This window comes from Leuresthes tenuis, unplaced genomic scaffold (assembly GCF_036924035.1).
Source record: "Leuresthes tenuis unplaced genomic scaffold, fLeuTen1.0.hap1 SCAF_14, whole genome shotgun sequence".
NCBI classification, from domain to species: Eukaryota; Metazoa; Chordata; class Actinopteri; order Atheriniformes; family Atherinopsidae; genus Leuresthes; species Leuresthes tenuis.
The window spans coordinates 11,194,393-11,215,607 of record NW_027325368.1 but is presented as its reverse complement, the minus strand read 5'-3'; the positions used below and the strand labels follow the sequence as shown (position 1 = coordinate 11,215,607).

The 21,215-nt window shown below is 43.5% G+C and overlaps 1 protein-coding gene across 1 annotated transcript in view; it reads left to right on the top strand.

Annotated features, from left to right (window-relative positions):
* The window catches only part of b4galt2 (UDP-Gal:betaGlcNAc beta 1,4- galactosyltransferase, polypeptide 2), a 167,004-nt gene that overhangs the window by 19,173 nt on the left and 126,616 nt on the right, over nt 1–21,215 (top strand). Inside the window, exon 2 of the mRNA XM_072363148.1 lies at nt 2,968–3,954. Coding sequence (XP_072219249.1) covers nt 3,609–3,954 — 346 coding nt within the window. The 5' untranslated portion in view covers nt 2,968–3,608. The remainder of the gene's footprint in view (nt 1–2,967; nt 3,955–21,215) is intronic.

The following is a 21,215-nucleotide window of genomic DNA, read 5'->3' as shown; positions in this document are numbered from 1 at the left end:
TCTGTGGGCTCCTTGGCAGACTTGATATGAAGAGGGGACTGTTATGAAATTTATTGCTGTTGTTAAAAAGGGAGTTACAGGGATTCTAGAATAAACCGGTTACATAAACGGTCTGTTCCTCTTTCTGTTGCTGCGGCCATGTGTGTCTCTCCTTGACTTTTTCTTCTAACCTTTTTTTCTTTTTAGATGTATTCATGGCCTTATTTTTCTCCCTAGTTTACATTCACACGTTGAGGTGAAAGTTCTCTGCCATGTAGACAATATCTGCATTGTTACAGAGAAAAAAACTAATACAGAAGTAAGTGGGAGGAACGAGCATCAGAGAGAAACTGAAAATCAGATTCCCTCTTTTCTTCTAGTCTGCTGACCTTTTTTAACTCAACACTCCCCAAAACCTTCTTGAAAAGGCTGTTGAGTGAAACAAATAAGTGCAGTGGTGCAGATGGATCTAGAACCCAGGGACTCAGTTTTTGTACCCTGTGTGAGAGAAAAGGCACTGATGTGTATTCTGTCTACAATGACCTCTGATAAGTCCTGTGCAGCCGGGCAAAACAGCCTCTTTATCCTGTCTGTGAATTTTTTTTACTTTGGTTTCTTCGCTGCTCAAACAATTCAGTACCTGTCTTACACCAATGGAAACTCTTCTTGCTCCTGAGCTTTGTAATTGTAACAGAAAATGGAACAAAAACGTTCTTCTCTTTGTTCATTTGGGCTTGTCTGAAAAATTTCTTTCTCAATATGCTACATTCCAGCCTGTTGTGTCCACAACAACATGGCTGGGAGACTAATCCTGACATGTATTACACCACAACAAACCATCTCAGGTATTGGCAGGTTGCACACGCATTCAGGCACAAACTGTTTAGGATATGTCCAGGCAGTCCAGGCTTTGATAGCCCGCAAACCAAACACAGAACCAGCAAAATGCAGCCGACTATCTAGACATCCTCTCAGTTTTTCAGCATGCATTTAAATTTTGTAGATTTTGCCCCGAGAAGCTTGAGAACTTTCACTCAAGCATAGATACCAGATCGTTCTGCTTCTTACTCTCAAGGCTATGAACTGATACTGATCAGCTGTTTAGTAGGAATTATTTAGACATTTCCTACACTTATAGAAAATAGATTTTTAATGACTTCCACAGAAGTAGGTGGAAGTCTTTTTCTCTGCAGAAATGCATCATTTTGCTGGTATTACCTTTGTTTCTTCTTTTGCTATGTTCAGGGTGTTTTTAGGCTAAAACCTTGAGCGAAAGGTATAGACATAAGCCACGTGAGGACTAAAGCACTAACATTCAGTTCTAATTGCTGGTATACAAACACACCTGCCAAGCAAAGACATTTCACATGGGGAACAGTGGAACTATGAGTGTGTTTATTGTGTCTTTTGGAGTGTAATTGCTCTAAGATAGTGATTTGCGATACCACTAATTTCATTCGGATCCCATACCAAGTAAAACCAAAGGTGATTTTTGTCAATACTGGTACCGATACGATACTTTTTTTCTTTTTACAAAAGCTTTATCTAAGTTTTATCTCTCTAATTTCGCAGTCTATCTTACTTCGAATAACATTCCGCTGTCGTGCTTGAATCAGTGGCAACTCAGAATGCCTGATCTCAAATTAGGTAAAAATCAAAGAAAGAATTGGTAATCTGAAGTAAACAAGGCTGTTTATGAAGAGTAAGAGAGCGTAAAACATTCCAAAGAATGCCTTTACATAAGTCTTAAATAGTGTCAGAGAAAACTTTGAGTTTTCAAACGTCTGGTATGTAGGACTGGATACAAATACTTTCTGATTATTCATAATTCTATATGAACGCGTATTCATTCCTATATCTGCTTGAAATGTTCTATTTGTTTCATTCTTGTTAGAATTGAAACGAGTGATTCTACACTTTCTTCAAATATCTGTAGATGTATTGCTGCATCTCCTGATTTCTGTTCAGGCACTTAGGATCGCCTGATTCACTTTTGGATTGTATATATTCAAGTAAGGTTGCCAGGACTGTGCTGAGAGTATACAAAGCAAACAGATTTTAAGATAAAGATGGATTCATTGTTTCTCCAAGCTTGATGAGTGTGTTGTGGATCAAATTTCATTTTCCAGACATGCCAAATACTTTGTGAATATCCACAATTTGCTTGCGATGAGGAGTTGTCCCGAGGGTACCTGTGAGATTAACCACTGGAGAAAATCAGAGCTGACACGTGCATTAGATATCCATCCTTTTCCAAGAAGCGATATTAGCATATAGATATCTTATTACTACTTCTCTGTTCATCTCTGCTTCTTTTGGTTCATCAGAATATCTGATGTCTTTCAGGGTTTTTGTCTTCTTTGCCTTTTCTCTCATTGATTGGAAAACCTATAAACCTCCAGTAAGCGTCACCCGTGGGAACCCACTAAGTGCCCCCTCTTTCTCTCGTTTGCTCATATGTTCACTGCATTGTGTATTCCCACTTGCCGTCTCATTCTATCATAAATGCTTTTTAAACCACTTGACTGGAAAATTGACTTGGCATGTCAATTTGGCTGAACTACCCCTGTCAAGGCTCATAATTTGCTTGCTTCTGTAGATGCTTTTATTGTCGACTGTGTTTTTACTCATATATACTTCTTCCTCTGCTGAAAAGGGGACGTCTGAATGTATTTTGCTGCTGTTCAGCCATGCATTTCAAATAAGAACAAGGTCACTGAATGCTAAAAGTGCTAGTGGAAGATCGATGAGGTTTGGTGTGATTTCATTCAGCAAATAATACAAGAAGTCCCTGTACTGAGTCAGAATGCACTCCTATAATTAATGGCACTTCTCCTGCACTGGTTTAAGTAAACAGCCAAAACATTTACATTATTCAAAAGCAGAGTCCTCCTTTTAGTAAAAGATTTGATAAATTGTTATAGTTAAATTACATTTATATTTGATTAGTCCTCCTAACTTTTTCTTTTCTTTTTTTCTTTTTTACAGGTGCCTGAGACTTCCCAATTTAGGACCATATCTATGTGCCATAACTAAAGGCCTTCCCCTATGTGAATGCCACCGAATCCTCTACACAGATGAATGTTTGTACCATCACCCATTTCTCAGAAGCCTTAAGTGCAAGCATTTGGACTGATTGGACTGTCTTTTAAAAATGGAATACTCCAAAGCTTCAGCTACAACCTGAGCCACATGAACACATATCCATGTCAGGGGATTTTCTCTCAAAGATCATGTTTGACATTAAATTGATTTTTTTTTTATCTTTGTCATATCATTAGTGAAGTATATTACTTGACACACTTGAGTTCCTGGCTCAAGAAACCCTCTGTTAAAGCCTAATTAAAGTGCTCAGTTCCTTAGTCATGCAGAGAATCTGGGGTCACATCACAAACAAGCAGGCCATGCAGATTTTAGGAGGTGTAGCTGATGGTGTGGCCTCCTTATCAGTCAACCCATGACCCCTGCTGAAGTCAGATAGTTGGGTCCCAACGAACCATATGTCCTCATCAGAGATCTAACAGAAGCTGATATTACCCACACAACCATTGGGATGAGCGCATGCCCGTAGCTGCGCCGTGCCAAAGTTGTCGTGGCTGGCCGTCGCAGGGCGGTCATCTCCCTCTGCCATGACCCGGCTGATGTTGGGTCGCACTCTGGAGCGCATCTGCAAAGCCGTCCTACTGCTCTGCCTGCTCCATTTCCTCATTATGATGATCCTGTACTTCGACGTCTACACGCAGCGCTTCGACATCTTCAGCCGCTTCAACAATGGCCGCAATGGATCCAGGAGTAATGTCAGCGGAGCAGGGAGTGGACACCATTATTACTACTACAACCTCACCAGGCCTAACGCGACATTAGCCAGCTACCTTGCTACTGGGGAACAGCTGATGCCGAGTATGCAGCCCGAAAACAATCAGACACCTTCACCCAAACCACTACCACCATGTCCTGAGAACCCACCTGGCCTCGGTGAGTAATAACGTCATCAGACACTCCTCCACTGGCTTCACAGTACTATAGATAGTTGCTTTAAAACAAGTGCCTGCTGGAGTTTTTGGAATTGTTGAGATTCTTGCTTGCTGTCTCCCTATATCTGCAAAATGATCTGTGCTCTCGGGTTATGCTAGTTAATGAGGCTTCCTGTCTGGTTACAAGGCATGAAAGTTTTATTTTGTTTGGTCTGACTCGGCCTCGAAGTCGGCAAGATACAACTAGACAGCCAGCAGTCTGCAGAAATCAGATATCAGTCAGATGTCTTATGGAATAACAGGTACTGATGTGATGCAAAGGTTTCGGGGCCCACAGCTTTGTTGGTCTTGCTCAACAGTTGGACAAACAAAGTTTTAGAACTATGTTTTACATTTTTCAGTTTTGCGATTGTAACTCGTGTGTAAATTATATGTTTGTACTAACATGTCATTTTATTGTGTTGCTCAACTCGTTGAAATTTCTGATCTGCATTTGTGACTTTTACATTAGACTTTTTCACCTTTTTGAAACCTTTTCAACCTTTTCTGTTTATCAAACCTGCTCGCTGTTCTGGCCTGTACATACAGAACAGAACAGTAATGTAAACCAGGAGGATTTGCACAGCATTGATTACTGTAATGAATAGAGTAGATGGGACCTTGATCGGAGCTCAAAGCTGAAGCTATTAGTCTATATTCTGTAGATAAATGCACCCCAGAGTTACTCCAATTAGCTGAAAAGAGCAAGTGTACTAGTAACTTTGTTTTTACAGGTCAACCTGCAACATCAAATAGATTTAATGTCAAAGATTTACACTGTGGTATTTCAACCTGATAGACTCACTGTGGAGCTATTAAGGGAGATTCATGCTGTCGGACTCTGAAGCCTACGTCTCCAGAAACACAAACAGCAGCACAGGCACACGCCAAAGCTTTAAGAGTATTGCTTTTGTGCTTTCATTTCTTTGCACAGAGGCTAAACATAGTGGAATCCTTACTTGGAACAAATTAGAGGCAGGTTGCTAAGCATCTTTTTAATAAATGGTAGATGTTTCAGTTTAGCGAGCCATACGTTAAACTTCTAGCAGGCTTTTATTTTTTTTCCCAGTTGTATTTCAAACCATTTCTAATGCATACACAAACCCATGTAGTGAAAAAAGAGATGTGTTAATCTTATTTACGTAGGAATTTAGATACAGACAGAAAACTCTGTTTTGTTATTATGAAATGTCAACTTAACTTATAAATATGTGCGCTGCTGCTTTTTAAACAAATATTTGTGTATTCTTTTTCTCTTTCTGTATTCTGAAAAGCATTCATCCGTCATCACTGCAAATGCACACACTCTGGACTTGAACTGCCATCGTCAATGAAAAGCTTTTCGCTTGTCTAACAGCGGTGCGCACAAATGCACAAACCCTTACGAAAGGAGGTCACGCATTTCTAGACATAACTCCCCTGCACACTGATGTGCACACCTACACTCACACAGACATTAACACACACGTCTAATTATCACTGGGGTCCATTCACCCAACAAATCAAAGGTTGATAGAGTCACACTAAGCCTCAGGTTTACTAAATCTATAATTACATAGTGAGTACACACTCTGTCGCGCACACACACACTCTGTCACACACACACACTCAAAACCTCTTTGTCATGAATACTCACAGATAATAGAGCTCAGGAAGGAGCAACAAGCTCCCACTGACACTATTTCACATTAGCTAAAGTAGGCTTGACTGAGTGCTGTTTATCTCAGCATCATTATCCTGGTCAACTGATCAGGATGTTAATGAGTCTTTAAAAAGGAAAAAAAAAAAAGCTTCATTCTGCATAACTCAATTTTGATATTCACTTTAAAGTCCCCCTTTCTCTAAACCATTTTCCTGCTGCTCATTGTTAAATGTTTCATCTTCACTATGAATTTAGAAGGATTTCTACTTTATCAGCAGAAGCAAGGACATAGATATAAGATAGTTCTGTCTTGAAAGTGAGCAGGTTTTTCAGTAACTTTCAGTAACTTCAGAATTATGTCTGGAGACAATTTTTGTTGGTGAAGTTCAGTGAAATTTTTAACACCGCTCCAGATACATAAGATTAATTACTTACCAAGTTCAATGTTTAGGAGAAAGTTTTATACTTGATGATTTTGCTGGGGCATTCTTGTGCTTTTCTCACATCTGCCCACGTCTGGATGCATCAAATCTGACCCACTCGCCCTGTTAATGTAATTATGACCAGACCCTTAGATAAACACAGGACTTTAAAGTGCTTTTTTTTTCTACTCATACAACTGGCCAACAGCACTGGCAGAGTACTTGGCTAATTATAGCTGTTGGCACCAGCCAAAATGCAGCATGAATTTATTGTTGTTTTTCAGTGGTGTTTCAGTAGCTCTTCAAATCATGAGCTGGTACGCCAGCACTTCTGAGGACACGTTCACATTTGAATCTCACTGCTTGCTTGATGCATCTTTGGGGGAATTCACACCTGTACTCAGACTCTTCCCTTTGTGTTCAGATGCATGCTTGTAGCAGGTTTGTACGAGGACTTAGTATATGAAAATATAGTTTTATAAAATTGGTTTAACTTCCAAAATATGATTAAGAAACATAAAGTTTTCAAAAATAAATGAGCAATGAATAAACACTGTACGTAAATATCATACAGCCTTCAAGGAAAAATCTTAGATGACTGTTGGGAAATTACCTCAAATTAAATCTTCATCATTTCCAGTTAGGAATTTCTCATTTTTGAGATTTTTTTCCGTATTTGTCATATTTATAATTTATATCAGCGATGACTCATGCCTTCTTCTGGACCTAAAAGCATGCCTTTTGTGTGCCCAAAAGCCTACTGGAAAGTGTTTTTTGGCTCTATGACACATGTTATTAATAAAAATATTCTTTGTTTTGCTTCAGTCGTAGAGAGTTTGTTTTTCTGATTGTTAATCATTAATAGTGTGTGTAGCTGCTGGCATAACAAGTTCATATCTCCTTGGATAAATAACACTTAGCAGCACTTACTGAAGAAATAAAAACATGTGTCTCTTTTTGTTCCAACCTGTTCCGTCTGTAAATGAGCTTTGTAAACGTAATCCTTCACGATCAGTATTGTGGCAGCATCAACATTTTTCTCTTTTGCTCCTGATTGCTTTTCTCATTTAATAATGAGTTCTGTGACGTGCTGTGAAATAGAGAGCGGGAGATAAAGTTGTCAGGTTGATTTGTCTGAAGCTGAGCTTTGCTGATTCCATTATTCGGTTTGGAATTGGCTGTCACTGCCTGTGGATTTGGCATTCATACCAGGCACAGGTGTACTCTTGTAGCTTATCTCTGCCTTTTCTCTGTGATGGAGTGGCTGCCTCGGGGCTGTAATGAGCAGGAAGGCAGAGAAAGACTGAGAGAGTCTGTTTTTCGGTCACAGGTGCAGAGAAGGAGAAAGAGATCTAATGGATGGAGGTATGATGGTTGGTATGAAGTGAGACAGGCAGAGAGGCAGAATGGAGTAAAGGAAGGAACAGCAGCGGGAGAGGTGGGAGGGGAAATGGAGACCTCGAACAGAGGTGTATATATATATATATATATATATATATATATACACACATATAAACACGCACACATACATTGAAAGTGTGTAAGAGAGGGAAAATAAGAAACAAACAAGCCCTTGGCTGTCCTACAACACCAGCTGACAGGTGCTGCCTGTATGAGTGGCGAGCATCCACAGTTTATATCCTGACTGCACGTGTGTGCATGTGTGCACGTGTGTGTGCATGTGTGCACGTGTGTGTGAGCCTGCATGTGGGACATGCAAATGAACCGTCACTCAAAAACTGTAATACTTAAAGACACTGATGATCAGAAAATGAGTTCTGGTTTTTTATTCTGGAAATTTTTTATTTCACATGACAAAAGTTTGTCAGGAAACTGAAACGCACAGTATTACACTTTGTCTTCTTGAAATTTAATGCAAAGGCGTTACTGAGTAACAGTCTCATGCTCATAGTGCCCGTGTAGCGATTTTAATTTTAGGCATCTCAGTTTTTGTGTTGTGGTCCAGTCCTTTGTCATCATACTGGAATTCTTTGAACTAATTAAACCGATATCTTCTTTCTTCCTTAAGCGGGGTTGTGTACTTATTTGTGTTCACTTTGCCGGTCTACAGGACACCAAAAAACTTGGAAATGTAAATCATTGTGTTAGACAATAATCCAAACAAAATCGTACAAAATTGATCTTTTCAAAACTAGACCAACACATACATATAATGTAGCTGATTAAATCTTTGCTGCACGTATACACTCAACTCAACTCCAAAATGCTCCAAAGTTCCATCTTTTAGCATGTTTTTGTAAAAGTAAAAAGTATAAGTGTATATTAATACAGCCAAATTCCCCAAAAAATTGCACTCACTCACTCATATTCTATTCATTTATTTATTTTTGTTTGGCAGTTTAAGGCATCGGAAATTGTGACCAAAAATCAGCTTGAAGCATTTCTGGACTGCTGCTCTGCTTTTGATTAAATTCAGATTTTTTTATAACCACTGCATCATCTGACAAAATCACCATTTGAGTAGCTAAGAGACAACGTCTGTGCAGTGAATTCAGCTACACTGAGAGGAGATTGGTTGGCAACAATCGATCTCACTGATGCTTACTTTCATATAGCAATACATCCAGACCACAGACACTTTCTGAGGTTTGTGTTTGAGGTTGAGCTACAGCAGCAGGGCTCTCCCTGCACCTCACTGTGTCAGAGCTCATTCAACCAGGGGTGTAGCTGTGTCATGGGCCCTGTTTAGAGGAGTTTCTGTGAGGGATGTCTGCGCTGCTGCTGGTTGGTCGTCACCGCGCTCTTTTGCCTACCATTTGGATGTGACAGCCCCTTTGGTGGCTTACTCTGTTCTTTCTGCTGGGTCTGAACCACACTAAGGTGCTGATTGTGACCCTGGTTCGACAGCTGCTTTACGGGGTGTAATATATGTCCCATACTATATGTGTTGCATCGACTGAAAAGGAACGTAATGTTATGCGTATAACTTCTGTTCCCTAAAAGAGAGGAACAAGGTACAACACTTGTTTGCCCCGCCCATCTGCTGGGCTCGGTGAACAGCAGCTATGACTGTAAAGATGATATATATATATATATATATATATATATATATATATATATATATATGTAGTGCGGGTGGGGCTCTGCACACGTCATCACATGTCATTTGCCTAAAGGCGTGATTAGAGGTGTCTTCAGCCAGGACGCGCTCGGGCGTGATATCTCATAATGTATGTGTTGTACCTCGTTTCTCTCCTTCAGGGTACAGTAGTTGTTGTTGAGACTAGAATAAAGGACTGTATAGGGTTGGTACGTTCTGAGTTTAAGCTACATTCGCTCCCGGGGCGTCGGTCAGGACACAAACAGAGGAGATTGGAATCCAGTTTAGGCAGTTTTACTGATGAGAGGCAGGCACAGGTGAGTTACAGGCATGAGACTGTTTACATGGCAGGAGACGGTGCTAACACTGAATAGATGTCTGAATGTGTGTGTGTGTGTGTGTGGTTAATCAACAATGACGCACACTGGCACTTCGGTGCTGAACAGCATATAATGATGACTAAACTAAACTTAACGGGCGCTCACTTCTCTGGTACCGCTACAATAACCAGAATACCTTGCATTCTTAAGGTGGTGCGGACTACTTGTTCAATGTTAACCCTTAAGGTGGAACTACCAAGACGGATAACAAACAATATTAATCATTGAAATCTGGAGCCTTTCTAACAGCCGCCCCCGAATGTACTAAGTACATTCGCTCTCTAGAGAGGTGAAACAGTCTTTAGTGTCTCATTGAGGAGTTGTGTGGGTGGTGCTGCTAGCTTCCTCCTCGCCAGTTGGGACCGCTGGCAGAGCGACAAGTCGGGCCACTGGTCTGGTGTAGACACGATCCTTGATTCTCACATCCACTGACCGGACATGACCATCAGCGCTGGGGTGAACTTTGGTAACATGACCAATAGGCCACAGAGCCCGAGGAAGCTGAGGGTCCACCAGCATCACAACAGAGCCCTCTGCGAGATCGGCTGGTGTAGAGTGCCACTTCTGACGAGTCTGCAGGCTGGGCAGATAATTCCGCAGGAAGCTGGACCAGAAGCGATCTGCTAGAACTTGAGAGTGCCTCCAGCGACGGCGACTCAGAAGTTCGGTCTCTGGATACACAATTTGGGGTAGGGATCCATCCGGCCGCCCCATCAACAAGACGTTGGGGGTCACAGGATCAAGGTCAGCTAGACTGGATGAGACATACCCCAATGGCTTGGAATTAATTATCCCTTCCACTTCAAGTAACACGGTCCGTAGAACTTCCTCTGGTACTGGTTGGGCTCCAATTGTAGTGTAAAGAGCTGTCTTCACAGAGCGGATCTCCCGTTCCCAGACTCCTCCAAAGTGGGGTGCTGCAGGAGGGTTGAAGTGGAAACTGATCCTTTGTTTGGCGAGTTGCTGTTGCAGATCTGGTGACAGTGCGGCAAACATCTCTCGCAGCTCCCTTTCTCCTCCCCGGAAATTTGTTCCCTGGTCGGAGTATAACTCAGCTGGTGTACCTCGGCGGGCGATAAATCGCCTGAGGGCCATCAAGAATGAGTCAGTGTCGATGGCGTTTAGCAGATCTATGTAGACGCCTCTTGTAGTAAGGCACTTAAATATAATTCCCCACCTCCTCTCCATGCGCCTTCCCACTTTAACTTGAAATGGCCCAAAACAATCCATCCCTGTTGAGAAGAAAGCCGGCTTGAAGAGTCGTAGGCGGGCAGGCGGTAGGTCTGCCATTTTGGGAGGAGAAGGTCTGGCCTTCCATCGCCGACATTCGGTGCAGGTACGCTGGAAGCGGCGTACTGCTTCACGGCCCCGCAAGATCCAATATGAGCGCCGAATCTCAGCAAACACCCTCTCTGGGCCAGGATGGTGTAGGCGATCGTCAAAGTCTTGAATTAGGAGCCTGGTAGACAGGTGACCAGGATCCAACACGATAGGATGCACTGTTGTCTGCTCAAGGTCTACAGCACGGCGGAGTCTGCCACCGACACGGATAAGACCCTCCTCTTCATCTATCTCAGGTGCCAAGGTGAGCAACCTACTGCTGGATGAAACAGGTTTGCCTGCTTTCAGGAGCCGCAGCTCCTCCTGGAAGCTATCATGCTGGGCTCGTTGGAGAATTAAGATCTCTGCCTTGCGGTAATCTTCGGCAGTACAGCTGCCGGTCTGTTCTGCCGCCCCGTGCTGCTCCTGTACTATAGCTTCTAGCAACTCATTCCAAGTGACATACTGGTTCGCCTCCGTGTCTACTGTGCTGGTCGCGGGGGAGGAGACACCACAGAAGACAGACTTCCGATGCTCAGAGACATCATCAATAGACTTGACAGTGGGTTTGACAGGCCATTCCTCTGAGGGCTGAAGAAGAAACGGAGGTCCTTGGCTCCACCTGTTGGGCTTCACAAGGTCTTGCAGGGCTTTACCCCTGATGATATCGTCAGCGGGGTTCCTCATGGAATCCACATAACGCCAGGCATGTGAGCTGGTCAGTTCCTGTATTTCTGCCACTCTGGTCCCAACAAAGACCTTGAAGCGACAGGACTCTGATTGCAGCCATGTCAGCACCGTTGTAGAGTCTGTCCACATGGTCGTGCGGTCGATCTTCAGTGTGAGCTCCCTTTCCAGGAGCTTAGCCAGTTGAGCTCCAGTGACTGCTCCACACAGCTCTAATCTGGGCATGGAGAGGTGTCGCTTGGGTGCTACTCTGGACCTGGCCAGAAGAAAGGATAGATGAACTTGACCTCGACTGTCTTCCGTTCTCAAGTACGCCACTGAACCATAAGCTTGCTCGGATGCGTCAGTGAACACATGGATTTCACGTGTGACACTGGACTGATCCACTTCAGCAGACACATATGGTCGTGGCAGGGTGACTTGAGGCAGAACCTGTAGTTCTTCCACCCATGCGTTCCAGGCTTGTAGGAGGTCTTGGGGGAGGAGAGGATCATCCCAGTCTCTGTGTTTCTCCCAAAGGCGTCGGACCAGCATTTTGGCTCGAGTGGTGTAGGGTAGGATAAATCCCAAAGGGTCGTACTGACTGGCTAAGACCCGATAAATGTTCCGCATTGTGGGAACATCGTACTCTATGGGTCGATGTTTGTAGCCTATGGTATCAGTTTGGCAGCGCCAGCTGAGTCCTAGGGTGGATTCAGGGGAGTCTACCCTGTCCTGGGCAAGCCAGAGTTCAAGGCTATCAGACCTGGCCTCCTTGGGTAGGTGTTCAACGACGCTTGGCATGTTGCTGGCCCACTGGCGTAGTTCAAACCCACCGGATGCTAGGAGCTCTCGAAGTCTGTCTACCAGCTGCCTGGCCTCCTCAGACGTAGGCAGGCTCTGCAGGAGGTTGTCTACATAGAAGCACCTCTCAATAGAAAACATTACATCATCTCCTGGTTGACTATGGTCAGCTACATGACGCTGCAGGGCAAACGTAGCGCAGCATGGACTGCAGGTGGTGCCAAACGGTAGAACCTGCCATTCGAACACCGCTGGAGGGTCATCTCTGGTTAAGTCGCGCCACACGAACCGCAAGAGGGGGCGGTCTGCAGGGAGGAGGCGGACTTGATGAAACATTCCCTTTATATCTGCACTTAAGGCGACAGCATGTTCCCGGAAGCGCAACAGTACTCCTAACAGTGAAGCTCCAAGAGTGGGTCCAGGCAGCAGCGACTCGTTCAAGTTCTGGCCCCTGTACTGGTAGGAGCAGTTGAAGACAATTCTGTTCTTTTTATTATGACTGACCATGTGATGGGGGATGTACCACTGTTCTCCATTGTGGTTGAGGTCTTCAGAGCTTAGCTTGGTGACTGAACCTGCATCCACTAACTTCTGAATCTCTAGGCTGTAGGCTTTGGCTCGTTCTGGATCTTTAGCTAGCCGTCTTTCTGTGCTCCGCAGACTCGGCATGACGGCTTCTTTGGAAGCATGAAGGAGAGGCCTATCTACCTTGCGCAGAAGGGGTGTGGCATAGCGCCGGACTCCCGATACCTCTACGCGGGTGGTCTTCTCTTCTAGCAGGGCTAAAGCCGCTTGATCTTGCTTTGACCTGGTTACGACCCTCTCGCTCCTGTATGGAATAGTGTCGAGCTGCCAGAGCCTTTCGACATGCTTGAAGAGTTCTGAAGTTTGTGGAGAAACCAACGTCACCAGACACTGCTGAGGGCATGCGGGGCGCTGGACGAACCTCACTGGGCCCTGAAGGGCCCAACCTAGTCTGGTCCGGACAGCAGCGGGTGCACCTGGGGGGCCCAGTCTGACTGGCGCAATGGAGGTGATCAGGTGTGGATGGTCCGAGCCAATAAGTACCAGGGGTCTGACCTTCTGAAAGGACTTAATGGGTAGACCTACTAGGTGACTGTACCTCTTCCGGAGTTGGTCCATTGGGTAGGACTGGTCGGCAAGACTAAGGCGAGCTGAGGTGAAGGCCCTTGAGACTAGAAAGGTGGTCTTAGGTTGATCAGCAGGAGAGAGTTGGAAAGAGACCGTGGAGCCACGTAGGGTCTCAACATCCCGCCGGATGGTCCTCAAGGGCAGGTCTTCACATGTGCCTTGGAGGCCAAGCTCCTGAGCTGCTGCTGATAGGAGCATAGTCCTTTCGGACCCGTCGTCCAGGATGGCATAGGTGTCTATAGTACGGCTTTCATACCGGAGGAGCACTCTGACGACTTTCAATAAGACCCGGTTGTCCTCTGGTGGCCGGTCGATATAGAGGATTTCAGTGGTCGAGCTCACCAAACAACTCTCCTCTTTGGTTGTCAATCTTGATGATCTATCATTGACTTCATGTAGGACCAGTAGATGCTTCCCTTGGCATAAACTACAGAGCTTCTTGAGGTCACACTGGGCAGCTTGGTGTGGCCTTGCACAGCGCCAGCACCTCTTGTTGGTCTTTATCCACTCTGTGAGTTGTTCTCTTGACAGCTTCAGAACTTGGGTGCACTGACTGAGGAAGTGTTCCTCGTTCTCGCAGAAAGGGCAGTAGGGTTTGATTCTCACCTTCTTCCCCTTAGAGCCTCCTGTATGAGCATTGTTCTCTTTGATATCCTTAGCACCATGAAGGATGTTAACTGACCTTCGTCCCTGATGACTCTCTGATCTGGACACTTGCTTCTCCTTCGGCCCCCTGGACAATGTCTGCCCATCATAGTCTTGACACCAGGATTCATACTGTAACCACTGGGCGAGATCGATCAAGGTGGGAACAGCACCTGGCTCCCTGAAGGTGCATCGACGAAAGTCAGCTCTTTGCTCTGGAGGTAATTTGCTTAGCAGTCTCACTACATGAGACCCACAGCGAAGTTCCACATCCCCTTCCTTGCCCAAGGTCTTTAGGAGGCCAACTAGAGACTGCACATGTAGTGCAAATCGCTCGAAGGCTGCAGTGTCGCCACGGCGAACATCAGGTGAGTCTAGGACACTGGCTATTTTCTTGAGGGCTATTTGGTGCGGCTGACCAAATTTCTCATTTAGGGCTGACATGGTATCCGCGTAGGGTGTGGGGGAGTTGAGGTAGGAGTCTGCTATCAACTTTGCTTCTTCAAACTTCAGGTGGTCGACCAGAATCTGGTACTTAAACAGTTCAGTCCCTTCAACAGGCAAGAGGTTCTCCAGGGCTATCTTCAAACGTGCCCACTCACATGGGTCACGGTGGTTGAAGTTGGGTATGGTTGGACGTGGGCCCCTGTATGTCTGTTCAGCGGCAGTTGCTGGATCATGGTATGGTGAGACAGGGGTACTTTGGTTCTGTCTCTGCATCCATGCGGTTTGTTGAGTGGAGACTGGGAAGTTTGCAGGCTGGTGCGGGATATAGGCTGCTGTATAGGATGGCACTCCTGAAGGAATGAACTGTGGATATGCAGGCAGGTGGTTATTTGGGGTCGGCTTAAGTGCATAAGCTGTGGCATATGACATAGCTTTGGGGGGTGGAGGCTGGGTCTCAGGCCGGTACTGATACATACGCTGTTGAGGTGCATAACCTGTTGTGTAGGTTGAAGCCCTGGGTCCGGGAGACTGCGAGGCAGGGTCCTCCTTGTGTAGCCAGGGCGCGGCGTAGGTGGCTGCCTTGTAGGACGGATGTGACTCCCTTTGTAGTTGGTGGGATTGCAGTCGTGGAGGGTGACAGCTGGCCATCACAGGTGGTGGTTTCCAGTGCCGAGCTGACATGGTTTGGTTCTTTAGCGACTGTAGCTCCAGCATCAGCTGCTCCAATCTCTCCATCACTGGTTTGTCAAATGGCTCCTCGTAGTCCTCGGTGTGTATCCATGGTGGGGGGTCGGGCCAGTCGTCTTCATCCTCAATGTGGGCAGGGGTAGTGTTGGTTAGCCTTCCACTTCCGGCCCACGGTTCGTGGAGTCGCTCCATGTCAGTGTGCCTACTTCGCTGCGACTGTTGTGACATGGGGCTGCATTCCTGAATTGCATGTGGCGGTGAAGGTGGTTTTTGTATCTCCCTCCTGAGATCCCTTTCTGGATACCGTAGGTGGGCTAGCTGGGTTTCCGGACTGTACATCTGCCGCTCTCGGTAGTACATGTCCGCCTCATCTGGGACAGCATCCCTCCTGTGGTAGTCAGTGAAGGGAACATGGCGGGAGTCGAGGGCGGTCATCTTGGCCGCTCCCTCTTCGTGAGATAAGCACTCTCCGTCTCGTCCATGCCTGTCTTGTTGCCTGTGCCCGATATAGTTGACCTCGTAGTCATCGAAGTGGGTTGGTGGGCGTATCTGACGCTTAGGCCGTGCTCCGTAATACTCGTCCTCGAATTCCATGCTGGGAGTAAATGGGGCAAAATCCGGCTCGAAGGACCATAAATGTTGGTGAGACTAGAATAAAGGACTGTATAGGGTTGGTACGTTCTGAGTTTAAGCTACATTCGCTCCCGGGGCGTCGGTCAGGACACAAACAGAGGAGATTGGAATCCAGTTTAGGCAGTTTTACTGATGAGAGGCAGGCACAGGTGAGTTACAGGCATGAGACTGTTTACATGGCAGGAGACGGTGCTAACACTGAATAGATGTCTGAATGTGTGTGTGTGTGTGTGGTTAATCAACAATGACGCACACTGGCACTTCGGTGCTGAACAGCATATAATGATGACTAAACTAAACTTAACGGGCGCTCACTTCTCTGGTACCGCTACAATAACCAGAATACCTTGCATTCTTAAGGTGGTGCGGACTACTTGTTCAATGTTAACCCTTAAGGTGGAACTACCAAGACGGATAACAAACAATATTAATCATTGAAATCTGGAGCCTTTCTAACAGTAGTTATATGCATAACATTACGATTTTCATACCGCGTCACGTCTGCATTATCATGGTACTTCTCCCCCACCCTGCATGTTTGTGTGTATGTGTGTGTGTGTGTGTGAGCACAAAGATAGAAACACACACACGCATAACTCAGAGGAAGGTTAAAAGCTATTTTTCAGGGTCCGTTTTAATTGGATGCTTTGCAGATATCAAATGTAATTAGCAAATATAATTAACTGTTGTCCTCTTCTGCTTCTACATTTTATAAAAAGGTGGATGCTAACTCAGAAAGCTCTTATTCATAAAGACATGAATATTATGATAACTTGCCTGTCCGATTTTGCTTTAATTTAGTTTGTTTTGGTCCAAGATACCCTGATGTCCTGTACTGTAACTCTGAATTTCCTTTTGGATTTAATCTTTTTGTTCGGTTCTCTTCATAGTAATTTTACATCTCTTCAGTCATTAGCATATCATATTTTCATAATAATCTTTCCTGTTTGTATGATCATGTTGTGCTTTTTTGTGGTCATTTTGCATCTCTTTGTACTGAACAGATTTGTCTTTGTGGTCATGCTGCATTACTATGTGGGCGTTCTTCATCTTTGCTTTGCAGTAATTTTGTGTGTCTCAGTGGTAATTTGTATCTGTTTTTGATGATTTTACAGTATTTTTAATGCTAATTTTGCATCTCTTTGTGCTGATTTTACTTGTCTGTTTGGTCATTTTTCATTTTTTTGTTGTAATTGTGCATCTGTTTGTGGTTGAAAAATTGATTTCACAACAAAAAAAAATGTTAACATTCCCTTGTGGCCCACAGTGGCCAATGCTGTTCTCCACTGTTCTACATTATTACCCATCAGTTTCTGCCTTGTCCTATTTTTCTAAACACTAAATTTTACAGCATACCATCATTTTTTGTACTTTTTAGAGAAAATAAGATAGCCGTAGTCAATCATCCCTTAATCGGTTCTGCACTTTCTTATCCTCATCTTGGTGTTTACAGGTCTAGCAGAGGGATGTCATACATATTGAACAAGTTATTCAAAGAAGATGTGTTTGGTACTGAGATACTGTTGCATCCCTGTGCTGCTCATCTATCAAGTTGTGTGCAGTCAGTCTGAAATCTCACACGAGTTTTAATCTCTGCTGCTTTTATCTCATTCATTCAGTTGTTGTCTAAAGAATGTGGCATCTCTGCAGATTGTAGCAAAGATTGTTCACATAACTGAGACCTTTGTTTCATATTTTGTCCAGCCCCCTCCACAGGTCCTCTGATTGATATTCAAAACTGTCTTCAACGTTGTATCAGCTCCTCTACTGTAAAAGAATCAGTGTTGCAGGATCCAACTTGTAGGTGATCCAAGCTTAAAGATAATTACTTTTTCAGTAAGTAGAATTAAAGGGAAGATTGATAACAATCCCCAAAAATGTGTGAAAGGCTAAGACACTGGTGTTAGAGGCAGGTTCTGTTGATATGTGATGCCTTCTAAATATAGAGCTGGACTGAGTTATGGAAGTGAACACTCTAAAACATGCATAAAAATATTTGTCTGTTTTCTCACTTGCTATTGCTGACACATAGATATTTCTGCGTTCTGCAGACCACCTTTCCACATCTGTACCAGACTCTTGTTTTATTCAAAGCCAGAGAGTAATTTAACTGGAATTACATGCCTGTTGTAACCCTGAACTTTACATTAGTGTCCCCTGTGGGACAAAAGCACAAGAAGAGCCTGAATCTTCACACCCTCCCTCACAGTAAAATACTGTTGTAAGACCTTAAAGGAGGTTGAATCCAGGGAGGTCCTTAAGCCCTAACCTTTCCACTGCTCAGTGAATGATGGGTATGTGGCACGGCATGTTTTATAACCTTCCTCTTACATTTTTAATGGAGAGTTTAAAATAAGTGCTTCGATTTAGAACATTTTTACTGCATTAGCTCAGTCCGGGGAGAAGCAGAGACATACATCATAATTTCATTAGACCTTTTACAAAACAAAAACAAACTTAATTGGACTCAACAGTTTATTTTATGCTATAAAGTATCATAATAATCCTCTTCAAGTTCCAAATGATTTATCTAATAAAATGGGGGTTATTTTGTGCTTGAAATGAAGGGCATTGTTTGTATTTATTTAATTTCCGGTGACTGTATTTGCCACAAAGATGAATTCACATCAAAGGAGAAATTGAGCTTGATAATGAGTGTGAGTGCAGTGTTATGCTGGCATGTAAGGCTGTTTTTGGATAAAAATGGAAAACCTGCACAATAAACAAGGCTAACATTAGCCGTTCTTTACGACTGTGGTCGGTCAACCCTATTTGTGAAAAATGAGTCATTCATTAGGGTCTTTTTCATGGATTTACAGCTAAAATTGGACTGACACCAGATAATTTCACGTGTTCTGATGTAGAACCTTAGCTTAGCTTTCACGCCAGTGCAAGTAATATTGTTTCTTTTGTGTAGTCAGGCAGAAAGTAATGTCCTTTTTCAACTGTACTCATCATCTGTCACATTAATCCAAGGCAAATTAGGAACTTTTGCAGCTGATGCACAATTTGTAACAGCAAAGCGTCAAATTCTAGTGTTCTTCCTCTGTTGATGATTTCTCAAACTCCCTTGAGATAGCTGAAATAAATAGTTAAAGCTACAATATGGTGCACCAACTGGTGGTTTACAGTGCTCACCAAAAGTTGTTAGACATTTTTAAGTACTTTTGTCTGATATTGTTATAGAATCATAAGCATGTTTTTCTTGCCAGGTGCTACTTGGTCATTTCGTGACTTTCTGTGAACTTTGACAGTTTATCGCTCTAAATCCTGAAATCAACCTTAGGGTAAACTTAAATGGAATAACAAAGAATGTCAGTATCTCCTCACCTTTTGCTGTTTTCAGTAGGCAAGAAATTAACCTTGGTCCGGTGAGAAAAGAAAACTACCCATTTTCCTCACTGGTTTCAATCAAGGCAATAAACAAGGTAGTTCCCTTCATGAACACATTTCTGTGCACTCTCGCACAGTGAGGAGGACAATGCAGCCATGGCCATGACGGGCTCTTGACAACATAATGGCTGCGATAACTTCATTAAAATGTTCCTGCTTCCTCTCCTTAGTGCCATTCGCCTCTTTCCACAGGACTGTTCTGCTGTGTGTGTGAGTTTCATCCTCACGTGGACAAATAATTACTTTTTTCCCTGCCAGCCAACAAACCGTTCTGTGTCCATCAGTCTGAGTGAATTTTTGGTTATTGACTTCCCTTTTCTTTGTCTTTGTTTAGCCTTCCTTCTTCTTTTCCTTTCTTTCTACCCCAGCTGCCACTGGGCGAGACGCAGGGTACACCTTCATATATTCCTCTTCACCGAAGTTGTCCTGAAATTCTAACAATCTGTTATGTAACATCAGCAATGTCTGCACTTTTCATCCATTGTAATATAAGCTGTCTTTCACATGCTCTGAGAGGTGAAACCCTATGGCCTGGACCACGTCAGCAACCTTTTTACCCTTGAAGATGCCTTTAGACAGAGAATAGCCTTATTATTTTATTTAGCATGCAGAAATAATGTCAGGAAATGCAGTACGGGGCCTGGGAAGGACACCTGCAGGCCCAGACTGGAGTTGATACCAGAGGTGCTTGTTTCATGTGTGCGTCTATGGACAGAAATGAACGAACAAAGGTTATTGCAGGGCGAACTAATGAAATATTGAATAGCACCTGTGTTTCATTACACTGCGACTTCTAATCGTGACTGTTATTTAATCACTTTATTCAGTAAAAGGAGAAAAACAGCACTACCGGCCAATGTAATAAACATTGTGCTGAAATGACTGTTGCTGGGGCTGTATGGAAATAATGTTGTATGTTGAATGCACCAATCCTGTTTGTGTGAGATGGTTCTAGCACTAAGAGCAACCATATTAGTTTCAGTAAAGGCCCCAAAATGATAATAACCTAGTGGCGACATTGATATTCACAGGAGCAAAGCAGTAAGTGTTGGGATGTTACTATAGAGCAACAAAGTCCTGGTTAGGAGGGTGATTCAGGCCACAAATATGTGTACTTTTGTTTTACTTTCATGTTCAGTTTGTGTTTCCGATTCTTTTAAAAGCATTACCATGACATTCCCAGCTTCTAATGTAATGTACATGTTGTAATTAGAAACTCAGAGGTGGAATTACCACAATAAATATTGGATTATCAAATGCTAAATTAGAAACAAACTCCAGTGCTCTATCGCAAAGCTTTAAACAAAGTTAACTTCTTACTTTGGCTTCGCTACAGCACTCCGAGGTTCTGCTTGGTAGTTTCTGCATAATATTGCAAAAACTATTGAGCATCATAAAGATGTGTTTTCATCTGTCAATCAGCAGAGGACTTACATGCTTCTTTCTTGATATTTAATGTTTCAAGTTATTTTTCAAGCAAAATAAGTAAGGTGGTGGCACCAGTTTGGGTTCTCAGGAACTCATCATTTAGAATATATCGTGACATATTTTGTGAGCATGCAACAAACAAACACTCAAGCAATCTAAAAGATATTCCCCAGATTAATCTACCAGAGAAAATTTCATTAGTCACAGTTTTAATCTGTTTAGCTGCAGCGCGTCCACAGTCCACTTGACTGACGCACAAAACTAAAAGTCAAGTATTCCACAGACGACTTTGTTTATTTTTAGCACAGTTTTTTTTTTTTATCAGTAGGAAACGTGTTTCTTGCATCTGTTCTTGCATTTCAAAGTACGTATACTGAATACACTGCTAACATGGTATATTTGTCTGTGTGGTCTCATATTGTGCTGTAGTGTTGATGTGGTATTAAAATGCCTCCTCTCATCTCAGTCCTCCCGGTTCAGAGTGACTATTAAAGTGAATGTGTTCTAACAAGCAAGCTCTCCAAATGATAAATGACCAAACAC